The sequence below is a fragment of the Aotus nancymaae genome, unplaced genomic scaffold, assembly GCF_030222135.1.
Source record: "Aotus nancymaae isolate 86718 unplaced genomic scaffold, 86718_ANA_hifiasm-v0.15.2.pri h1tg000108l, whole genome shotgun sequence".
NCBI lineage: Eukaryota > Metazoa > Chordata > Mammalia > Primates > Aotidae > Aotus > Aotus nancymaae.
The window spans coordinates 7,062,338-7,085,737 of NW_026988523.1; the positions used below are offsets into that span (position 1 = coordinate 7,062,338).

General features: G+C 34.3%; 2 protein-coding genes across 8 annotated transcripts in view; both read left to right on the top strand.

Annotated features, from left to right (window-relative positions):
* Positions 1 to 23,400, top strand: part of RABGAP1L (RAB GTPase activating protein 1 like) — a 726,923-nt gene that overhangs the window by 270,717 nt on the left and 432,806 nt on the right. The gene's annotated exons all lie outside the window — the stretch shown is intronic.
* On the top strand, positions 1,023 to 6,716 carry GPR52 (G protein-coupled receptor 52). 2 transcript variants are annotated; one of them, XM_012444390.2, is made up of 2 exons: positions 1,023 to 2,493; positions 3,624 to 6,716. In XM_012444390.2, the coding sequence occupies exon 2, from the start codon at positions 3,806 to 3,808 to the stop codon at positions 4,889 to 4,891; it is 1,086 nt and encodes a 361-aa protein (XP_012299813.1). In that variant the 5' UTR covers positions 1,023 to 2,493; positions 3,624 to 3,805; the 3' UTR covers positions 4,892 to 6,716. The 2 variants fall into 2 exon arrangements, with proteins under 2 accessions (XP_012299813.1, XP_012299814.1); XM_012444391.2 differs by having other exon boundaries at positions 1,023 to 2,354; positions 3,374 to 6,716.

Sequence of the window (23,400 nt, forward strand, 5' to 3'; positions counted from 1 at the left end):
ATTGCCCTGGCCAGAACTGCTAATACTATGTTGAATAGGAGTGGTGAGAGAGGGCATCCTTGGCCTGGTTTTCAAAGGGAATGCTTCCAGCTTTTGCCCATTCAATATGATATTGGTTGTGGGTTTGTCATAAATAGCTCTTATTATTTTGAGATATGTTCCATCCTAGTTTATTGAGAATTTTTAGCATTAAGGGATGTTGAATTTTATCAAAGGCCTTTTCTGCATCTATCTCAATTTTTTTACTTTTTAATAATAACCATTCTGACTGGTGTGAGATAGTATTTCATTGTGGTTTTGGTTTGCAATTTTTAAATAGTGTTAAGAACAATGATAACCTATTTCAGTCCTGGTTTCACAACTCTGTAATTATAGGCAAGTTATACTTACTATTTCTAGTATCTGCTTTCTTCCTTTGGAAAATGATAATGATGATACCAACTTCATATAGTTTTAAGATTTTTATAAAGGAAAAGTATATAAAGCACATAGCACAGTGCTTAGCATATAGAAAATACTCAACAAATGTTAGTTATCTTCCATTTTTATCTTCATTTTCCTGGTGCATTTTAATTCTGAAATAATTTGTAAATTAGTTCTAAGTCACTTTAAGAAAAGTGCTAAGGGCCGGGCACGGTGGCTCAAGCCTGTAATCCCAGCACTTTGGGAGGCCGAGGCGGGTGGATCACAAGGTCAAGAGATCGAGACCATCCTGGTCAACATGGTGAAACCCCGTCTCTACTAATACAAAAAATTAGCTGGGCATGGTGGCGCGTGCCTGTAATCCCAGCTACTCAGGAGGCTGAGGCAGGAGAATTGCCTGAACCCAGGAGGCGGAGGTTGCGGTGAGCCGAGATCGCACCATTGCACTCCAGCCTGGGTAACAAGAGCGAAACTCCGCCTCAAAAAAAAAAAAAAAAAAAAAAAGAAAAGTGCTAATTCCATAAGAAATATATTTAAAATAGTGAACGTTTTCCTGTAGTAAGTCAAAATAATCAGAAATATTTTTAATGTCCATCAAATATTTGAGTTTAATTTGCATTGTTCTAATTTAGGTATGTGTATCTCAAGCACTTAGAACAGATTTTTTTAACTATTTGACCTTTTTTCCATATTAGGATAAAAAGTGGATAAGCAATGTTTCTATTTATTCTAATTTCTATGCTCTTTTGAGATCATATTTGACCTTCAGTATTTCTCTGAATAGATTTGGGTACAGTAGTGTTAGTTATATTGCTTTGTACAGTTAAATACATCAAACTCAGCAATTTTTTGTGGGTATGGTGGGTTTTGGAGAGATTAGTAAATGATTTCTAACTTCTGTTAATTAAAATATAACTATGTATTTTAGAGAGAAATTAGTAGTCATATCACTTGAGTTCATGAAGACTTGGCAGATTTTTAATAATTAATAAGTTTTTTCTGCCAAAGAGCATTAGATTACTGCTGACTTTTTAGTGTCATAGTGCCTTGTGGTAGTTTCTTTACAGGGTTTACAGGAGTATGCCAGTTTATTTTTTCTGTCCTGTCCATATAAAATAATCCTTACAAATGCTATAAGGAGAATAACTTGAGAAGTTCATAAATGCCTTAATATATTATAAAGATCGGTCAGTTCCATTGTCTTCTTTTGTCAGTCTTGATCGGAGCTTGCCGAGTAAGTCTATAAGCCTGCATGTGCCTGGCAACTGTTACCTAGTGACAGTTTCAGCTGCAGTAGCCATTGGCTGTGCTGTTGATTGGGGCAGGAGGGCCGAGTCACCTTTCTGATGGTGAGTTTTTCTGCATCAGCCCAGGATGATGAGGAGGAGGAGGGCTTGGGCTCAGGTGGAGGCATTGATGCTGAGAGATTGTGAAGAATATACTGACAGCATCCTTGTAACTGCATCACAGTAAATCGGACTTCTGAATCAAGCAGCCCAGCCTAGCAGCTGATAAGAGTGAATGTAGGTGAGAAGCATTACCTTATTCCTGTAACAAGAGAACTATTTTGTGATAAGTGAAACTAGGAATGTACAAGAAGAAATATCCTATGGCTATTACAAAAGAAGAAGGACTTGCCTGAATGACTTGGTGGTGCACCAGAAAATAACTTTCAGAAGAATGCTTTCTATTAAGCTGCTGCATTGTTCCTGGAGGAAATGTTTTTATTTCTAATGCATGTTATTTCTTCAAAAGACAAGATAACAAAGAATGACAAGAGACTCTTTGAAATGACTTTACTTTTAAAAAGTACTTTGACAAATGTTAACCTGATATCAGAATGACCTTGGAAGCATTTTGGATGGATTCTATCCTGCCAGCCTTGCAATATTTCAAACTCTAGGATTTAAACTCATCTTGATACTTTAGAGGTATTTTAAAATAAGACTATCCTGCAACCTACCTAATGGCCCCCGTATTAATTGAGTACTTGCTCAAAATAGAATACAGAAATAGAAGAGGGATTTTTTAACATATGGCTGCTACATAACTGCAAATGTAATAAACAAGGTAATTTTCCACTTTCAGAAGATATAGTTAAAGAAATGATTTAATGTGTTAATCATCTACCGAAAATAAAAAAGGTATAGCAAAGTAGAATATGAAGCCTGTTAGAAACACCTAAGTAATAAATAATGGCAGCATTTCTGGTCAGATAAGCTCAGAGTGTATCAGAAAGTTTTATTATTGTCTAACTTTAATATGTATTTACATATATATGTGAGATATTGGTGTACAGTTGCAAAGGCGAGAAATAACTATGAGCTATATATTTTATCATGCTCCATTATAGGAAAGGTGGTATATCAAATAACAAATGTTATTTTAAGTTGTATGTGCAAATTAATAGCAAAAATGATTTCTTTTCATTTTGAAAAGGAAGAGGTATAATTTATGTTGCTGTTAGTACCACCAGTAACTGTAATGTACTAAAACTGCTTTCATCTAAATGCTTTAAAAATGCATGCAGAATTAAAACTTCAGAAGTTTATTATATTTTGCCAGGTGTTAATCCATTAGTTTATTGTGTATTATCTTTTCTATTGGAAAAATACTTGCTTCTCATGAGAGTTATAGGGCAATCTGGGGTCTGTTTATTCCCCCTACTCTACCCATGTCGAGATGAATCTTTATAAATTAACGTTGATAGAGTTGTTTTTCTTAGATTTTAGAAAAATGAGGGAGAAATAGATTATAAAGTTGACCCACCAACATCAATCCCTGAACTAAGCCCAAAGACACTCTTTGCCACAATGAACTTTTTGTTAGCTTTTCAACCAAATTTGAGATCTTAATTATTTAAAGTCTAAATTACAAATGCATTTTTCATCATAGATGAAACAGGAAACCTGAGACAGTTTAAGAGTTTTTCTTTTCTCATTCTTTCTAGTTGATCCCTAAGAAACTGCCTCTTTTAGGAGAACAAACAGCCCACAGAAGCTTTTCTTCCCTTGGCCTTTTTTTTTTCTTTTTACAGATTTAATTTTTCATAGTGCAAGATAATAAGAAGTTTGTTTTCTCTAGAAGTGCCTTATGTCTGCAAAAAGTTCTTTGAGGGCACCAGAGGAAGCTAATTAGTGACCTCTTTTCACCTCCTTTCTAACTTACCCCCTTCTCTCTACCTCCCCGCCCCCTGAAAGCTGAGGTGTGTCACTGCTGAACTGAGGCTGATGAAGAGACTTGAGCACTCTCTGGGACTCTCAGCTGTGACAGAAGCACTGACACTGTCTACTGAAGCAGGTTCTGAAACACTCATGTGCAGTGTTTAACAGGACACCTGCTTGCTGTAGCCAAGTCTGCAGGCATCTTTAATTTCCAAGCCATGAATGAATCCAGGTGGACTGAATGGAGGATCCTGAACATGAGCAGTGGCATTGTGAATGTGTCCGAGCATCACTCCTGCCCACTTGGATTTGGTCACTACAGTGTGGTGGATGTCTGCATCTTTGAGACAGTGGTTATTGTGTTGCTGACTTTTCTGATCATTGCTGGGAATTTAACAGTTATCTTTGTCTTTCATTGTGCTCCACTGTTACATCATTATACTACCAGCTATTTCATTCAGACAATGGCATATGCTGATCTTCTCGTTGGAGTTAGCTGCTTGGTTCCTACTCTCTCACTTCTCCACTACTCCACAGGTGTCCACGAGTCATTGACTTGCCAGGTTTTTGGATATATCATCTCAGTTCTAAAAAGTGTTTCTATGGCATGTCTTGCTTGCATCAGCGTGGATCGTTATCTTGCAATAACCAAGCCTCTTTCCTACAATCAACTGGTCACCCCTTGTCGCCTGAGAATTTGCATTATTTTGATCTGGATCTACTCCTGCCTAATTTTCTTGCCTTCCTTTTTTGGCTGGGGGAAACCTGGTTACCATGGTGACATTTTTGAATGGTGTGCCACCTCTTGGCTCACCAGTGCCTATTTTACTGGCTTTATTGTTTGTTTACTATATGCTCCTGCTGCCTTTGTCGTCTGCTTCACTTACTTCCACATTTTCAAAATTTGCCGTCAGCACACCAAAGAGATAAATGACCGAAGAGCCCGATTCCCTAGTCATGAGGTAGATTCTTCTAGAGAGACTGGACACAGCCCCGACCGACGCTACGCCATGGTTTTGTTTAGGATAACCAGTGTATTTTATATGCTGTGGCTCCCCTATATCATCTACTTTCTTCTAGAAAGCTCCCGGATCTTGGACAATTCGACGCTGTCCTTCTTAACAACGTGGCTTGCAATAAGTAATAGTTTTTGTAACTGTGTAATATACAGCCTGTCCAACAGCGTTTTCCGGCTAGGCCTCCGAAGACTGTCTGAGACAATGTGCACATCCTGTATGTGTGTGAAGGATCAGGAAGCACAAGACCCTAAACCTAGGAAACGGGCTAATTCTTGCTCCATTTGAAGAAAGCTATAGTAAATCAAATGTAATCTGACAGTGGTTTTGGATCATATTCTGGATTCATCTGGAAATTTGCCACCAGAGAAATATTTACTTGAATAGTTGACTATAAAATGAAGTATGAGACTAAAGATTTCTTTTTTTTTTTCTTTTTCATGTAAGAAACTAAAGGGAAGGATGTATAGAGGGTTATCTCATGAAATAATTATAGCATGTGATTATTAGTGTGCAGTAATAGGAAAAATAAGCACTGAGATGAAAAAAAGTCTCAAATCTTCTGTAGGACATGAGCAAGCCCCTCGGCTTGGCGTTTCTGTCTGACTGTACCCTGCCTCTGTCTTTGTTTCTCATTTTGTCTTTCTGTGTTTCTCTCACTCTTTGTGGAAGTTATTACTTACATAAATTGCCCTTTGTAGAAAAAAGCTACATATTATATATGTGGCAAAGTATAATCTTTTGCATCAAAGTGTACTTTTAATCACACTAACCTACAATCCGTAAGTGGTCTCTTCATGGAGGATGCAAAGTAAGCATTGCATTTTATTACTTGCCAAACAACTCCTTTGTTTGTGTTTTTATAATCTCTGCAGTAGTTTTTCTGCTACAAACAAATAGAAACTGGATTTTCGTTTCTTTTGGGTAAAATGACATTTGCTTTTCCCCCTTTTCCTAACAATCTCCTGGTTTTTTTTTGTCTCCTTTTCTTGATCTGCATCCATTGGTACCTTACTTCAGAAGTGTCTTAGCTAATGAAAGAATCTGCTGTATAAAGCATCCATAATGTTAAATAATTTATTTCTTCCAGCAAAGCAATCTGGTAGCTTATTAAGTATTTTTAATGGCTTTTGGAAACATTTTTATCTGGTTCCTTTTAAATTAGTTCGTGTGCTTAAAAGTGATGTCTTTTTTTTGCTATAGTAAAGCTTTGTTTTTCTTTTAAGAAAACCCACTAGTAATTCTAATGCTGATGCAGGATACTCATACTCATCCAGCAGTGAGGTATTACTCTTAAGGGTATTTAGAATGTCCTTTTTAAAAATAAGTAAAATAAAACATGAACCTTTTTGTGTTAGTTATACGATAGCTTACTGTGGTGTCCACTAGTCAGTCATTTGCGTGATATGTGTTTGCACATATTATATTTTTTACAGCAAAGAAAATGTAAATTATGTTATCTGTGCCTAATGTTTTCTTAGCAAAATATATAGATCAATGTTGTTTAAGTTGTCAACATTGGAAAAAGTATATACAAAAACTTATTTTAAGAGAAAAATACTTTTGTGTAATTGTTAGTTAGATATTTATATTAGACGAAGCTGCATTTTTAGTGCTGCTGAGAATATAATATACTTAATTATCAAATACAGGTAAGAGCTGTCAGTATTTTCTTTTGTAATGATCTGTTTTCAGATGCAGAGATTAACTTATTTTTTTGCGTGCTACATGGGATTGTGTAATAAATTGTCAGGGGTTTAGATGTAGCAAAGTAGCATTTGAGGAATTAGTGAAGCAGGTATGAGCAGTAAAACATCTAAATATACTTTTTTACCATCAGTTTCTTGCCTGAAAGATATTTTAAAATTTATATCAAACTACTCAATATTTTTCTTCTCAGCATTTTTTATTTCTTTGTTTTATGAAATGCATTTAATAAAATGTGCCTATGACTCTTCACATTTGAAGCCAACCATGTTTGCACCTTGGTGGTTTGGCTTCAAAGGTCTTTTAGTAGAAATGTTGTCATTTTATTGAGGTTGTTCTGAACCCCTGTATATTTTTAAACATGTAAGAAAGGTTTAAAATAAAGAATAAAATAATATTCTATATATCAAAATCAGACTTCGCCTCAATTTAATAAAACACTTAGGACAAGAGCTTACTTTTTTGGGAATCAAAATCTAATTGTTTTATACTTCTGTAGTTGGGTTTATATTTATTCTTGTCCCCTGTTTGCCAGTGGCATCTTGGTTTAAGTTGCCTTTTAAATTCAGACCAGTTCAAGGAAAACATAAAGTTCATGGAAATATAGTGCTGTTAACATTTTGGATATGATATATAAGATCTTGAAAATTATACGTATTATTTGAGAATCATATTTTTATTTCTTTAGTTTATGGTGTAAATATAGTTAGAAAAGACCCAGTGGATTCTGTGTACAGAAAGCCTGAGGCTATGCTTACTGCATTTTCCCCTTCTGGCTTTTCCCCATAATAAGTAATAACAGTTATTTGCCAGGCTCACTGTTGAGTTTTACATGTGTTATACATTTAATCCTCACTACAACCTTTTGAGATAATAGTTATTATTCCCACTCCAGAGATAAGGAAACAAAAGAAAATGATTATTCCGTCAGTTAACTAGTCAATGGCAGAGATTCCCGCCCACCCAGTAGGCCTGGGCCAAAGGCTGCCTACTTTGCCAGTAGGCTGCACTGCTTTCATTTCAAAAGGCTTTAAACCTTTGTACCTCTGTCCGTACCTTTTCCCTACAATATTTCTCTGGGTTTTATTTCTCTTTTTTTCATCGTCTTTGGCTTGAGTTCTTTTCTTATCTTGTAATATCTTTTACTTTGCCTTACAAGTTAATTTTATAAAAACAGCAATCTGATAAGCTGAAACCAGTTTAGTGTATGTAATCAAACTGAAATTCTTGATATTCCTTAGTTTACTTTTGTTATTTCCCTTGAATAAGTTTTTTGAATCTCTGTCAATTTCTTTTTGGAAAAAAATTGTTTCGAAGAGGAAGAGTAGAAAAGAAAGGCTTTACTATAGGCTGAAAGAGGCTGAATGAGGCAAGTTCTAAATTTAGTTTTTTTGTTTACTATAGTACTTTATATACAACTCTAGGGCAAGCTGCTTAACTTCCTTTTTTCATAATTTAATATGTTTATATAATAAGATAATATTTTGGAACTTCTCTTTTTAGGTAATATATTTTAAGAATAGGAAGCATAACCATTTTTCTCATCATTATATTGTATTTTGTGGTAATTATCCAGTTTGGTTATAAATGACAGCCAAAAATTAATGCATTCTGTATTCTGTTTCCTAAGGGTTCTATTATTTGCATAGCTGTTTCTAGAGTTATAGAGTGTTAGAAAGCTTCATAATTTACACTATTAGTATATGAAACTTGGGCTGAGATCCAGGCCCTCATAAACTACTTGGCCTTAGGTAAGATACCAAACGCTCCAAAACCTTATTTTTGGTGTTGATTAAAAAATATTAAGTCAGTGATTGTAGCTCCCTGTTCAGCTGAATTTGAGAACTAAATGGAATTTTGTAGTCTGTGTGTCTAGCACAGCTCCTGGCACATAAAAAATGTTCAGAATGTGGTAGATGCTGTTTTATTATCTTTGTGGGTACCATATTTATTAACATCACAAATTAAAGGTCACCAACCCCAATTCAAACAGAAGTAAATCATTGAGCATTAGGATTTTCTAAGATAGCATTTCTTTTTGCAAATCTATTTAAACTCAAAGTTTGGGTTAAACTCAGCTATTTCAAGTATATTTTTAAAAGCGTATTTCCCAGAAACAATTATTCATGAAGACTTCGTTTGAGATTGAAGATATCCAGCAAGCCGATGTTGAGATAAGACAGAGGCATGATTCTGAGGTTAACCTACCTCCTTACTCTATTACGCTAAGTATGCTTAACCATTTTATTCTCATTAGGGAAGTAATAATAGGAAGGATTGTCCAGGGATGGCTTATCATTTGTCTTTGCACTTTAATTTTCCTCATTTATTAAAATGGAATTTGAGGTATTTTGTCATATATCTATTTCTTTGGAGAAACAATGATTAATAAGCTGATTTACTCCATAGATTCCATAAATTATGTGAATTTAAAGATAAATGATGTTGCCTTAAAGGACTTTTCCTCTTTTCCTCCCCACCCTAGGAGGTAATCATTAGATGTGAAAAAGATACAATTATATAAAAAGTAGATAAAAAAGATTGAGCTCTGAGGAATTTGCTGCTGTAACTTTCTAAGCATAGACAGCATCATGTATGTGCAGGTGGGGCCCTTTAGGTACACAGGAGCATGTATGTGTTACTGAATCAGCGCCATACTCTGACATGTAGATTCCAAAAGATGCTCTTTTCCTTAAGCAGAACTTTATTTTAGATTAAGAAGGATATGTAGAAAGTGGTATGTCCTCTAACCAAATATTTAGATATTGAGGAAAACAACATGGCCAGAATAGAAAACAGTTCTCATTTTATGATTTCTCATAAATGGAAGTTTGATTCAGTGCTAGTCTTGCTCTGTATTTTAAAATATTTATAACTTTTTTCAATAAAGTGTTTTTTAAATATTAACATGATATAATTAAGTTTTTTTCATGATTATTTTAATTTTTTACAGTGAGCTTTTATAAAATTTCTTTTATAATCAGGAAAACTAATATTTTATTAAAAAGAATGCTGAATATTTAAAAATAGTTTAACATTTCACAAAACAGCTTATGTTGATATTACAAGTAACACTATCTGATAATGTCTCAATACTATTTGATAAAGATGGGGTATATAGTTTTCTGAGTTCTGTAATATTTGTTGTTTTATTTAGATTTTTCAGATAAACTTGACAACAATCTACTTTCAATATTAGATGTTCTTGACTTATTTTTGCTTTAATGTAAACAGTTTGAGGTATTACCTGATGAATCTGAAATGGATCTCAATCACTGTAGGATTTTAAAATGCATCATTGATGGCACCTTTCCACATTTTTCACATCTTTAAACAACAAAAGAATGGCCCTGCATTATGAAATAGGTTACACCTGGTACGTTAGCTGCATTTCCTACATAGGCAGAGTTCTCCAAAGAATGTATTTATAATTTTTTAATGGTAACTTTTATTCTGCTTTTATATATGACTTTCTACAAAGGTGAAGAAAATAACAGTAATAAATTTAGCAGGAGTCTGTTATGTCTCATAAATATTTTTTTAACATGAAAGGCACATGATATCAGTACCTTCAGTATAATAAATGGAGCCAAATTAGTTTTTGAGATTCTAAAATTCTAAAGTTTAAGGTGATAAATATTAAGAAGCATAGTATATAATAGTAGAATTCATGAAATGGAAATAATTTGCAAAAATTTGAAAACTTCTAAAAATGCTACTTTATACAAAAGAAATACCTATCGTTGTCTTAAACCTTTGGCCCCAGTTTTATTTTATTTTCTACTTAAGCAACTGTAAACAAGGTTGATGACAGTTAAAAATGGCAAAATATGTTATAAATTCAATTATTATAATTGCAAGCCACAAACAAGGTACAGAGTTATACGAGCTGTTCTTTAAAATTTTAATTTATTTTTGAATTAAATGTGGAATGTAGCAAGAGATGCGCAATAATTTTGTTTGAGATTATACATGACACACAGAATGTTTATGTACATACTCTTTGTAAAATATAACTTTAAGACGTTTACGTATGTTCCCAATAGAGTTTGAAGTTTAGTATAATTATTAGTAGATTACACATTTTTATATAAATAACCTCTTCATAATTATTCATTTACTTTTTCAGGAATTTTATAATTAAAAATGCTAAATTGGTAAGAAATTATTGGAAAACACTGCAAATTGAAATTTGGAAACGCTTAAAATGCTTTTGAACACATATAATGCGCTTGACGTTATAAACAAGGTGTATTCTAAAAGCTTCTGTGAGTAAATACTATCTCGTTTCACATATAGAAATCTGAGATAAAATTTTTAAGTGACCCTAACAAGATCGTGTAGTTTGACAAAGATACTGCTGACCACATGTCTTGTGTGGCAATAATGTTGCCTATGATAAAGTTCTTGAATAATGTATTTATAGATGGCTGGTAATGGAGTGACCTGATCTTTCTTTCTTGAAAAGAAAATAAAGACTTAATTATTTGATATAGAAAAAATTCTATGTGAAATTTTATCTTTTAACTTGTGAAGTAGGAAGAATTATTTTAAAATTAGCTTTAGGTTAGAGGTGTGATTTTTGAGATCATAGAAATTTTTAATGAGATGCATTATCAGCCCTGATCAGTGTTTTAATATTTATCAAAACAGTTTTTTATCTGTAGAGGGTAATAAAAAATTTACCTCTCTTTTTGAAAACACAGCATTCATCCACTGGATATATTGAGTTTGTAGAATGAATTGAACAGTGTTTGCTGTGTATTCTAAAAACTATAACCTTAATGATGAAGACATCGAAATCACATTATATTCATGTACCTACTTTTGGAAAGTACTCATTTCATAGTCATGTACTTTATGTTTTGAAATTTTTTTGTAACAGATTTGCAATGTTGTTGAGTCATCATAGGTTGAATTTTTCTCAAGCATTATGATGGAAAAGATTTTGATTTTTCAGACTACAGTGCTTTTGTATGTTTGTAACCTATAAAATATCAGTCAGGGAATCAGTGATTAATTTGAATTAGTGATATATTAAATAAACCTTTTAAATATGTAATCAGTTTCTTTCATTGAAATAAATGTAGTTACAGAAAAATTAAAGGAACTCAAATTAGGCAAACATAAGATTGCCTTGTAAGTGTCCTTAGAGGAAACCTTTCTTTAAGTAGGTATGTAACATTTCCATAACAATTTTATGACTACTTAATTTATGCTACTTATTTAAAGAGTTTGCAAGATGAATTATTTCAAAGTCCAAATTTGGATGTTAATCTTCATTAACCAGATATTTTTGCATTTTGAATCAATAAATTAGGTCAATAAATATTGATTATGCTATGTGAAGGGCATAAATTGTGGTTCTATAATAGTCCTGGACTCTTAAATCAAGAGTAACTCATTGAATTGTGTGAATTCAACAGCAGGAAGATTAATTTCTAGAATTTGAGGGAGAGATTGCAGCAAAGTCATAGGAACTATGCAATACATTGTAACATTAGCGGGATTAATGCATTTTAAAATATGAATTGGCTTCGACCTTTAGCCATGTGTTTGGATGTAGTTCTAAAGGATACCACAGGATATTTGACAAGTTATTAAAGTGAAAGGAGAAGAAATGTTCAATGTTGAGATTAGTACGAAAGTGTTGTGAGGAGAAATACACAATAATTTTGGAATGCAGTATGAAAAAAATCCTTCATGTGGATTATATCTGATTAGATATAAATGATAAGCTTTGATATTAGGACAAGAATATTAACATGGGTAGAAGTAGCTTTAGGGATTGCACACAGGACATGTTCTATCAACTTTTTTTTATTTTTGAGATGGAGTCTCGCTCTGTCACGCAGGCTGGAGAATGCAGTAGAGTGATCTTGGCTCGCTGCAATGTCCGCCTCCCGACTTCAAACAATTCTCCTGCCTCAGCCTCCAGAGTAGCTGGGACTACAGGTGTGTGCCACCACACCTGGCTAATTTTTGTATTTTTAGTAGAGACAGGGTTCCACCATGTTGGCCAGGCTGGTCTTGAACTCCTAAACTCAAGTGATCCATCTGCCTTGGTCTTCCAGTGATGGGATTACAGGCGTGAGCCACTATGCCTGGCTTTAGGCATCTTCTTAGACCACTTTTTCTAGAGTTGTTTTCCTAATATTTGTCTTGTGATTACAATTGAAGATCACTATATGCAGGCTATTATGGCAGGCAAGTTTTAACTTTTCTGTCAATCAAGTTAATCATATGATGTAGGCCTAATTATTTTTTGAATAATAGAATTATTCATTCTTTCATCTAAGTATTTATTAGGTTCTTACTGTGTGCCAGGGACTATTCTTAATTCTATGTAAGATAAGGAAATTTTTAAGTAAAACAGATTTTCAGTTCTCCAAGAGCACTTAGACTACAAGAACTATATGAGCTTTATATGGATAACTATAAGGCAAGATAGGTGTTGACAAATTACAGTCCGTTGACTACTATAAATACAATTTTATTGGACCATAGCAGCACTCATTCATTTATGTATTGCTCATGGGTGCTTTTGTGCTACAAATGGTAGAGAATAGTTGTGATGGAGATGTTATGTCCTACAAAGCCTACATATTTACATATTTACTGTCTGGCCTTTTACAGAAAAAAATTTGCTGACCCCTGGTATGAGACATTGTATTGCCGTTTATTTGCTACTCACAACAGAATGCTGTGCTTTTATGATTGCTAAAGGATCTCATACGAAGGAGTGATTACTGATTTCAACCTGATTCAGTCAGGCATCAGGAAAATTTCTAGCATAGGAGTAAAAACGTAGATATTGATTCCTCCTCTGTGATTCCAGTGGCTTGTCAACTGAATACCTGTCTGTAAATGAAACACAGATCTATTTTTTCTAATTAGTTCTTACTATTATATAGTTAATCTACATTACTTATATTTAAATTTCTCCTACTCAGGTAAAGTTCTTTGCATATCAGACTTAGTGTCTAGTTTCTTTATTTAACTACTAATGTAGCATAATCGTATTTTATCTTTAAATATGGAATCAGTAGTAATCAATATTGGATGTAGTCTTTAAACTTCAGAAGAATTTGTTAAACTTTTTCATCAATAAATGATAATCTCATAGTCTGAAAGAGTTAATTTACTTATAAATAAGCATGCCTCTTTTATAGTACTCAAATAGGCAGTAAAACAAAAAACTAAAGAACAGAAGATCTAACTGTATAAGAGCGAAACTTACATGCAACTCAAAAACATACATGACTTAAGAGAATTTATAATTCAGCACCAATGTATGACATTATTAATAGGCGCTTGGTAATATTTAAGTTAGAAAATAAATTGATATAGTCATACACATGGCTAAGATGTCTTGCAGTGCTAGGAGTTTTGTTTTTTTGACATTGTCAACTAATGAATGAAAAACAAAGCAATTTTAAATGAGCTACAATTTATATTTACTCAAAATTAAGCCATTTAAAAAATCTCAATTCAGTTAATCACAGGGATATGATACATTATTATTAATATTTGCCTTGATAGTACTATTATTTTAAACTATTAATAATCCACTGGGAAGTTTTGGTTTTCTTGTTTAGTAAATCAGTGAGAAAATGAATACATGTTCTTGATGTTTTTCTTGAAAATACAGTTCACTGAGTCTGTTAGAATAAAAGGAAACACTTAACACAGTTGTCCCTTATTGTCTGTGTGGGATTGGTTCCTTATTATTATGCCCCAAGGATACCAAAATCCACAGGTGCTCAAGTCCCTTGTCTAAAATCATATACTATAACCTACACACACCCTCCTATATACTTTAAATTATCTCTAGATTACTTATAATACCTAATACAATGTAAATGTAGTATAACTAGTATTGTTTAGGGAATAGTGACAAGAAATGTTCAAGTACATTTCAAGTACATGTACAAGTCTGTATATGTTGAATACAGATGCAACCATCCATTTTTTCCCCTAAATATTTTCAAGCAGTGGTTGGTTGAATTGATGGAGGTGAAACCTGTGAATAATGTAAGACTGACTGTATGTTCCTTTTATGCTTTCAGTACCGTTTAAAGTCACTGAGATAGTAGGGCCATCATTGGAACTCAGATACTCAGAGTGAGTACCTTAATAATGTTTATTGTATGTTTTCCCTAAACAAATGAATAGGATAATTTCATGTAAAATTGTATTTTAAAAGATTGTAAATGATCAGATTTCCATTAGTTTGATTATGAGAGAAAGATTTCAGAGAATCATTAGGTCCTTCTGCCTTTTTCAGAAGAGTCAGTGGACTGGAGGGTCTTAAGAGAGGACCTCAAGGATGTCTTATAGAGATAATTTGAGTGGCAAGGTATTGTTTCCACTTTTTTATATTCCCACCAGCTTGCCCTTCCATGACTGGCACCTTTTAATTTCTGACAGTGTTGTAAAAGGATGAATTATGGCAAATCACGATAAACCTATCTCAAATACTTCTAATTCTCATCCCTTCCACATAATTAACTTTCTTTTTTTCCTCCTCATTCATTTTAGTTATTTTTAATTTTCAAAGAAATATTGCTCATAAAGGAAATTTAGGGAATGTTTAAAATGTTAAAAAAAAAAAGGGACTAAATTATTTATAGTTCTCTTACCCAGATATAATTAGGTGTGATGATAACAAGTCTTGATTTTGGTTTTCTTTTCTTCCATTTCCCCCCTATGGATTAGGGCTTTTTGTAAAGGATTTTTAAATGTGGGTATTTATAACTTAAACATTTTTTATATTATCGTATATTGTTTATGAACATTTTTGTAAGTAAAGCTTTTTCCACATTTAGTATTATTTTCTTACAATTTTTAAGGAAGAGATACTGAAGCAAATGGAATAAAGGCATTTTAAGATTATTTATGTATATTACCAAATCGCTTTCCCAAAGGAGAGATCCAGTTTATCTTCACACCAATAATGTATCAAACTATGATGATTCTTCGCAGGCTTGCTAGCAGCAATTCTACATTAATAAATAAATTAAAGGAATTTGATTTTTCACTTTTTTCCCAGTCCCTGTAGGAAATTTGTTTAGTTCTTTGTGATATTTTTCCTTTCTTACACTAAAACAGACAGACAGACAGATAGATAGACAGACAGAAGGATGGAAGGATGGACGGATGGACGGATGGATATATTAACTAGGATGGATCTGCGGAGATCCATCTTTTTAAACCAAATTGTCTCAAACTGTTTATTTCAGAAGTCTTTAAGCTCAGATCATCTTCTCACTATTATTAGCTCACCATTTACTCTGTGCTGCTGTCGCTTTGTTGTTTAAGGCCATGCATTATTTTAAGAACATTGAATTCTGTCAATGCTGTTCTCCCATTGTTACTGCTATCATCAGCATTGCCTATTTCATTGTATCTTGTGTTTGCCACACAGCCACCTATGTACTGGGTTTGAGAAAGCCATCAAAAATGTTTTCTATTATATTATTCTGCCTTTGTTGCAGTGATATCTCTACTGGATTTTCAAGGTAGGGAAGGATGTTTTCCTAAGCAGAAAATTTTGAGGCCTGTGTCCTTGGAGAGTTTATGAACGTCAAGATTTCAGTAGTTGAGCGCTGACCCCAGGCCTGGTATTGATACTTAGGATTTCCCTAACCTGCAGAACCATGGGAACGGTATCCATAGTGGTAGAGGCTGTGGCAAGCAAATTAGTTTTCACATTGGAGAGGTCACAGCTGGTGTGGTTGTCTAACAAGCAAGCATGCTTGCAGGTCTGTACTCTTTCTCCTCATTATGTCTTTTGCATCTCTCTGGTACCTCAGAGTGCTTTGTATATAGTGGCTCAATTATTTCTTGAGCCGAGTACAGAGTACTGTGTATACAGTAAGTCATCTATTTCTTGAGCCAAATGAATTTCATTGTCAGGGTTAACAGTATTTCTTGGGTCTCTTCTAGTAGTTCTTTCCCTACTAACTCACTTGAGGGTGTGGTTGGACTGAAGTTTACTTCAAGATTCTTGTCCCCAGTGCCTTGCTATTACTGACTGGTGAAGCTATGGAAAATAATATTTAAGGAGAGTTGAATGATTATTTAATATACCTATCTTTTAATATAGCTTTCCACTTTAACGTTGAGTAGTGGACTTATAGGCTCTTCCTCAACATGTGTGTTTCTTAAAGGGGGGTAAATACACTTTGGGATAGCTCAGGCTTTTTAGATAATGTTTATTTATATTAAGCTGAAATGAATATGTTGTTTGCTTATTCCCACTGTGATTATATAGGAAAAATGAGAATTTTTGTTTTACCCAACAACCTTCTGTATACCTTAGTAGAACCATTGTTTCTGTCCAGGCTTCTCTTGGTCTTGAACCATTCTCGTAAAGTATAGTTTTGAAGCTCATCACCAACTTTTCCCTGAATATGCTCTAATAATACTTCTCTTAATGGTGCTCAGAGCTGAATAAAATGTTATGTGTGTGATATGACCAGGAACAAATGAGAGTGTGAGTATCATTTTCCCTTGGTTTATATACTATTCTGCTATTTATTCAGGCCAGAAATTAATTATATATTTTTGGTAGTTATATTTTATCCTATAATATATTCAGTTTTTTTAATAAATCCATATGTCCTTTTTACACATGCTTAATTTATATTCCTTCTCCATATATGTACAATGGTTTTTGTTTTTTTAAAGAAATTTTACGTTGTTACCTCCCTTCAACTTCATCTTGTTAGAGCTGGCTCAGTTTTTCCAGCATTTCTGAAACCTTTTTTCTGTTTCTAATATAGTCATTAAACTTTTGACTTCTGCAAATATGATATACTTTCTTTTCAACTTTTATTTTAGGTTCAGGGGCTACATGTGCAAGTTTATTACTTAAGGAAATTTCATGACACTGAGCTTTGGGGTAAGAATGATCCCATCACCCAGGTAGTGAGCATAGTACCCAGTAGGTACATTTCAACCCTCATTCCCGTCCCTCCTCCCTCTAGTGGTCCCTCCCCAGTGTCTGTTGTTCTAATCCTTTTTTTTTTTTTTTTTTTTTTTTGAGATGGAGTCTCACTCTGTTGCCCAGGCTAGAGTGCAGTGGTGCGATCTTGGCTCACTGCAACCTTTGCCTCCTGGGTTCAAGCAATTCTTCTGCCTCAGCCTCCCAAGTATCTGGGACTACAGGTGTGCACCACCATCCCTGGCTATTTTTTTTGTATTTTTAGTAGAGACAGTTTTTACCATATTGGCAAGGGTAGTCTGGAACTCTTGACTTCGGGATCCTCCTGCCTTGGCTTCCCAAAGTGCTGGGATTACAGGTGTGTGTCACTGCGCCCGTCCTGTTTTTCTAATCTTTATATTCACATGTACCAATGTTTAGCTCTCACTTGTAAGTGAAAACGTAATATTTGGTTTTCTGCTCCTGAGTTAATTTGCCTCTAGCTACCTCTGAGAACATGAACAGATAAAAGAAGACATACATGTGGCCAACAAAGATATGAAAAAATACTCAACATCACTTATCATTAGAGAAATGCAAATCAAAACGACAATGAGATACCATCTCATACCAGTCAGAATGGCTACTACTAAAAAGTAAAAAACAAGTAACAGATATTGGTGAGGTTGCAGAGTAAAGGGAACACTTATATACTGTTAGTGTTTATTTTATAATAATTTGATATAATCCAGATACTTGGATTTGTCAGATGATAGTATTTTATTTTCTAAGCTTATGTATTGGATTATAAATTTTTAAAAGTCCTTCTGTTTACCTATTTAGCAACCAAAGTATAATTCAATTTATGATTACTTGACAACATTTACTATGAGAAATGTTACCATTTGTGTTCCATAACTACATTTAAAATATAGAAAAATTTTAATACAGATACCTTTAGCATTTGGGACATATTTTACAGAGAGGTTTTCAAGAATGCCTTTTAGTGGCGATTTGTAAAATGAAAGATAATAACCTCTGGGTTTTTATTTAAGTGCAGTTCTGCCCAAGGACAAATGAATAAATAGATGACTTTTCTAAATAATCCTTATAGAGTTCTAATTTTGTGATGCCTTCCCCATCCTTGATTCATTGTTCTCCTTACTTGCACAGAAAGCCCATCTACTCTCAGGTATTAAACTATCATCCTTTTGCTAAGTATTCCAAAATAGAACTCTCCAAATCTGGCCTTGTACCTTTTCTTCAGGCACATGTAGTATGCTGCCTTCAATGAGCCATCTTATTCTGGATTTTTCATAAAAATTGAACAATTTCAAAGGAAAATCATTATTACCAATTCTTATTCCTTACACTGCTCATCTTTTTTGTTGTTGTTATTGTTAATGTCATTGGTACCGTTGCCTTCTTGTATTTTCACTTAATAGCCCTGTCTGTTTAATAAATGTTAATTAAAAAAAAGACTGTCTGGACATTGTCTTCTCCCTTAATCATTATTTCATTCAGAATCTAGCTTGTACAATTCATTCTTCACTGTCTTTTAAGATACCTTCTCTGGGTAACCAGGTCACTTTTTTTTTTTTTTTTCCGTTTCTTCCATAGAAAGATCACCTTTAAAAAAAAACTTTATGTATAGTTTTATTATATTCTCTATATAGTTTTATTCTCTGTGTGTTTTGAATCATAGGAACTTAGGTTAACTGATACTTATGGGTACAGCCTCCCTATGGCTAAAAATCCTTTCATAACTAGTAAGGTAGCCTCTTCAATTATTATAAGTTCTTTGACTTAGAAGATATTTCGTAATTATGAGCCCCAAAATCTTCTTTCTTGAAATGTCCACCATTTGATCCTGTGTCATATCTCTGTAGAAACACAGAAATAGGTCTCCCTTTGTGATGTAATTCTTCTGACATGTGAAAGTTACTGTTATATCTTCCTTCTCAGACTGAACATCTTTATTTCTTTAACACATTACTAACTCATTCAGGAAATATTTATTGAGCATCTTTTTTTTTTTGTTTTTTTTTGAGACGGAGTCTTGCTCTGTCACCCAGGCTGGAGTGCAATGGCACCATCTCGGCTCACTCTGACCTCCGCCTCCCAGATTTGAGCAATTCTCCTGCCTCGACCTCCTGAGTAGCTGGGACTACAGGCGTGCACCACCACACTGGGCTAATTTTGTACTTTTAGTAGAGATGGGGTTTCACCATGTTGGCCAGGCTGTTCTCAAACTCCTGACCTCAGGTGATCTGCCCACCTCTGCCTCCCAAAGTGCTGGGATTACAGGCATGAGCCTCTGTGCCCGGCCTATTGAGCATCTTTTATGTGCAAGTCACTGTTTAGGTATTTGGAATATGGTGAACAGGAATGATAAACTCTTTTCTCATAGAGTTTACATCCAAATAGAGATAAAAAGTATTCTAGATTAAGATGTCAGCAAGTAAAAAAATAAGATAATTTTAGATTATGATTAATGCCATGAAAAGAATAGAAACAGGATATTAGGATAGAGAGGTGATAGAGATGGGAGGCAACTTCCCCATGAACTTTGGTTTACAAATATTTCATCATTTTCGTTGCCTTCCACCAAAACAACATGCACGGACTTGGCACTTTTCACGTTCTTATGGCGAAAGACTTCTGATCTGCTAATGTCCTTTATGTACCTAGGAAAGTATGGAACTTCTTAGTTATGTGGGAGATGAAGCTGTCTGAACTACCACATCAGTGAGGGAACTATTAAAGAAGACACAAAAATGTAGACCTTTTGCAGTTATTGTTAGACGGAGTGTTCTCTTGCTCAGTGTGCTCTTACAGTGGGACGAGTAGTTGCCATATTTGGACAACGTGCTTCCCTTGGTGCAGCTCCACATGTAATTAGCTTTCCCAACAACAGGTCACCCTAGCTTTGTAGTGAACTTTTTTAGGTCTAGATCTCACCTGTTGGGCACTCGAATATAGTTGCAGGGTTTTGCAGTTATTCCTTACTTAGCCCTTCCTTCTACTTTTATGTGATCTTTTCTAATATTTTTTATAGATTTGGAAAGCTTACCTTCTCTGTTGTCTTTAAAGTTAGCAAAATGATGTAAACAGAAGAGTACCTAGGCAGAACTTAGCAAAAAGCTTTCTTCTAAACTGATTTTTCTTTATTTAATTAGCACATTTTGAGTAAGGCCATATGTCTACCTCAAACTCTACTTAAATGTGTTAATATCTAGTTCCCATTTTATCCCTTTTATTTCAAATATTTTATGAAATGTTTGCCAAAGAGAGTGAAGCATAGGCCAAGGCTGGTGGCTCATGCCTATAATCGCAGCACTCTGGGAGGCCGAGGTGGGTGGATCACTTGAGGTCAGGAGTTTGAAACCATCCTGGGCAACACAGTGAAACCTTGTCTCTACTAAAATTGGAAAAACTAGCCAGGCATGGTGGCACATGCTTGTAATCCCAGCTTCTCGGGAAGCTGAGGTAGGAGAATCACTTTAACCTGGAAGACGGAGGTTGCAATGAGCTGAGATCGCACCACTGCACTCCAGCCTAGGCGACAGAGTGAGACTCCCTCTCAAAAAAAAAAAAAAAAGAAAAAAAAGAAAAAAAGAAAAGGGCAGGGGTGCAGGGGAGTGGGGAGTATGAAGCATAATGGTTAATGGTTTAGCCTGTCTTCTAGAGGCAAATTGAAATTTTGTATTTTGTTACTTGTTACCTGTGTAATACTGGGCATGTTACCTAACCTCTCTGACTGTTGGTTTCCTGTTAATTGTATTGTCTTTATAGGGGTATGTGAGATAATGATATATAAATCACCCATCACAGTGTCTGGCATATAAAAAAGTCCAATAAATGTTAGCAATAGCAGCTGTAGTCATTGTTGTTCCTGGCCCACAGAAATTAAATATAGTCTATTTTGGGCTTTCCAGATCTAAAAACCCTTTAAACGCATGTGCGCACACACAAATATATACACAGCTAGTTTTCTGCCATTTATTCTTAGGAATGGACACAGTAAAAACATCTTTATTTTTTAAGTCTTATATGCCATCTGTCTAGAATTTTACTAAATGAAGCATCAATGTTACCATCTCTGAAATCCATATGTTCTTATTGAAAGCTTAAAATTTGTCTTCTCTCTAGTCATTTATCATCTTTTCAGGGGTCTACACTTTCTCAAAGTCTAATAATTCTACCAAATTAAGTAAGTTTGGCAGAGGTTGCAGTGAGTTGGGATCATGCCACTGCACTCCAGTCTGGGCAACAGAGTGATGCTCCATCTCAAAAAAAGAAAAAGAAAAGAAAAAAAAAGTATTAATTTTATATTTGATATTTCTTTGTATGAGCCTAGTTAAAAATAAGACATGGGCATGGGAGGCTGAAAATAAATTTGACAGTTGCCTGGGTATTTTACTTAACCATGATTCTCAGGTCTTTGTTAGACAAAGAGTAAAATTGTCTATACCAGGGAAGAGAAATAACATTTTTACTAAATAAATGTAGAAGTAACTACTAATAAATACTAAATAACAGAGCTACTGTATGATGAGTACTGTAAATATCTATTATACATTCATATTATATAATATGTTTAATCCTTTTAGCAACTCCATTTCATAGGTGAGAAAATTGAGCGTCAGTATTTAAATATCGTGGTCATCACACTCCTACTAAGTGGCAGAATCTATAGAATTTGAATCCAGTTTTGTCTGACACCAAAACCATGTCCTTTCTACCTAATATTTGCTACCTACCCTACTATTTGGCAGTTAACATTATACTGACATGTATATTAAAATGGAACTAATAAAGAGAAGCTAAAAATGGGTTCTTTTATTGCTATAGAAGATACTTCTAGAGTCAGAGAACTGATGAGGATCCATGAGTAAACTTGGCAAGTTTTCCTCAATAAGAAAACATTAGCATTTTAGAAATACTGTAAAATCATGAAATCTTAGGGTTGGAAGAAACCTTCTTGCTTATGAGGTTTGTTTTCTGGACACATAGCAGTTATATATGTGGGATTATATTATAAAGAATTAATAGGCAGGGCACGGTGGCTCATGCCTGTAATCCCAGCACTTTGGGAAGCCAAGGTGGTCAGATCACCTGAGGTCACAAGTTCAAGACCAACTCGTGGTCTCGAACTGACCAACATGGTGAAACCCCATCTCTACGGAAAATATTTTAAAAATTAGTTGGGCGTGGTAGTAGGCATCTGTAATCCCAGCTACTTGGGAGAGTAGGGCAGGAGAATCACTTGAACCTGGGAGGCAGAGGCTGCAGTGAGCTGGGATTGCGCGACTGCACTTCAGCCTGGGCGACAGAGCAAGACTCCATCTCAAAAAAAAAGGTATTAATTTTATTATTTCTGTATCTGTAATATTTTGTTTGAGATTTAAGATAAATTTTTGCTTTTGTTTATTTACCTTATTTACTTTTTAATAACACTTCATAAAGTTTCTTTTATATTCTATAGTCTAATGGTTATACAAATATGATATATGTGAATTAGGATAAAGAAATAGAGATTTCATAATTCTTCCACAGGTAGTGATGCCCTGGTGCTCTAATTTATAATAAAGGGATTGTCATGGCTTCTACTGAAATACAGGAGAATTTCACTTGCAAAATGTGTGTACAAATAGACTGATTTCATATTAAACAATTCTGCTTTATTGTAAGAATTCATGCTGATCATTGTTCAATAATGAATTCACATTCTACATTGGTCTTGTGATTTTGCTAGTGTTGTAGTATAAATTATAGTTATCCACTTCAAATTTAAATGTTATTGATAAGGTAAAATTAAACAGATTTCGTATGACTGTGTGGACAGATATTTCTGTGTCATATGAAAGAGTGAATTTCAAATAGTGGTTAATTTCTTAGACTAATACTGAGTGTTATTACCCTAAAGACAAAAAAGTTTAAACCCGGAAAAGAAATCATAGACATTACCTCTCTGTCTCTCTCTCTTTTTCTCTTTCTGTGTGTGTGTGTCTGTCTGTCTCTATCTGCAAGATCATTCAAGTATCTTCTGCTTAGAACAGTAAGTTCTATTGGGGCAGGGAATTTGTCACATTCCCCACTGTATTTCTACCACCTAGTGCAGGATGCCATAGATGGTAGATGTTTAGTAAATATTTGGGGG

Bases quoted from the DNA above. Each gene is read 5' to 3' on its own strand.
- GPR52 (XM_012444390.2), top strand. From the start codon at position 3,806: ATGAATGAATCCAGGTGGACTGAATGGAGGATCCTGAACATGAGCAGT.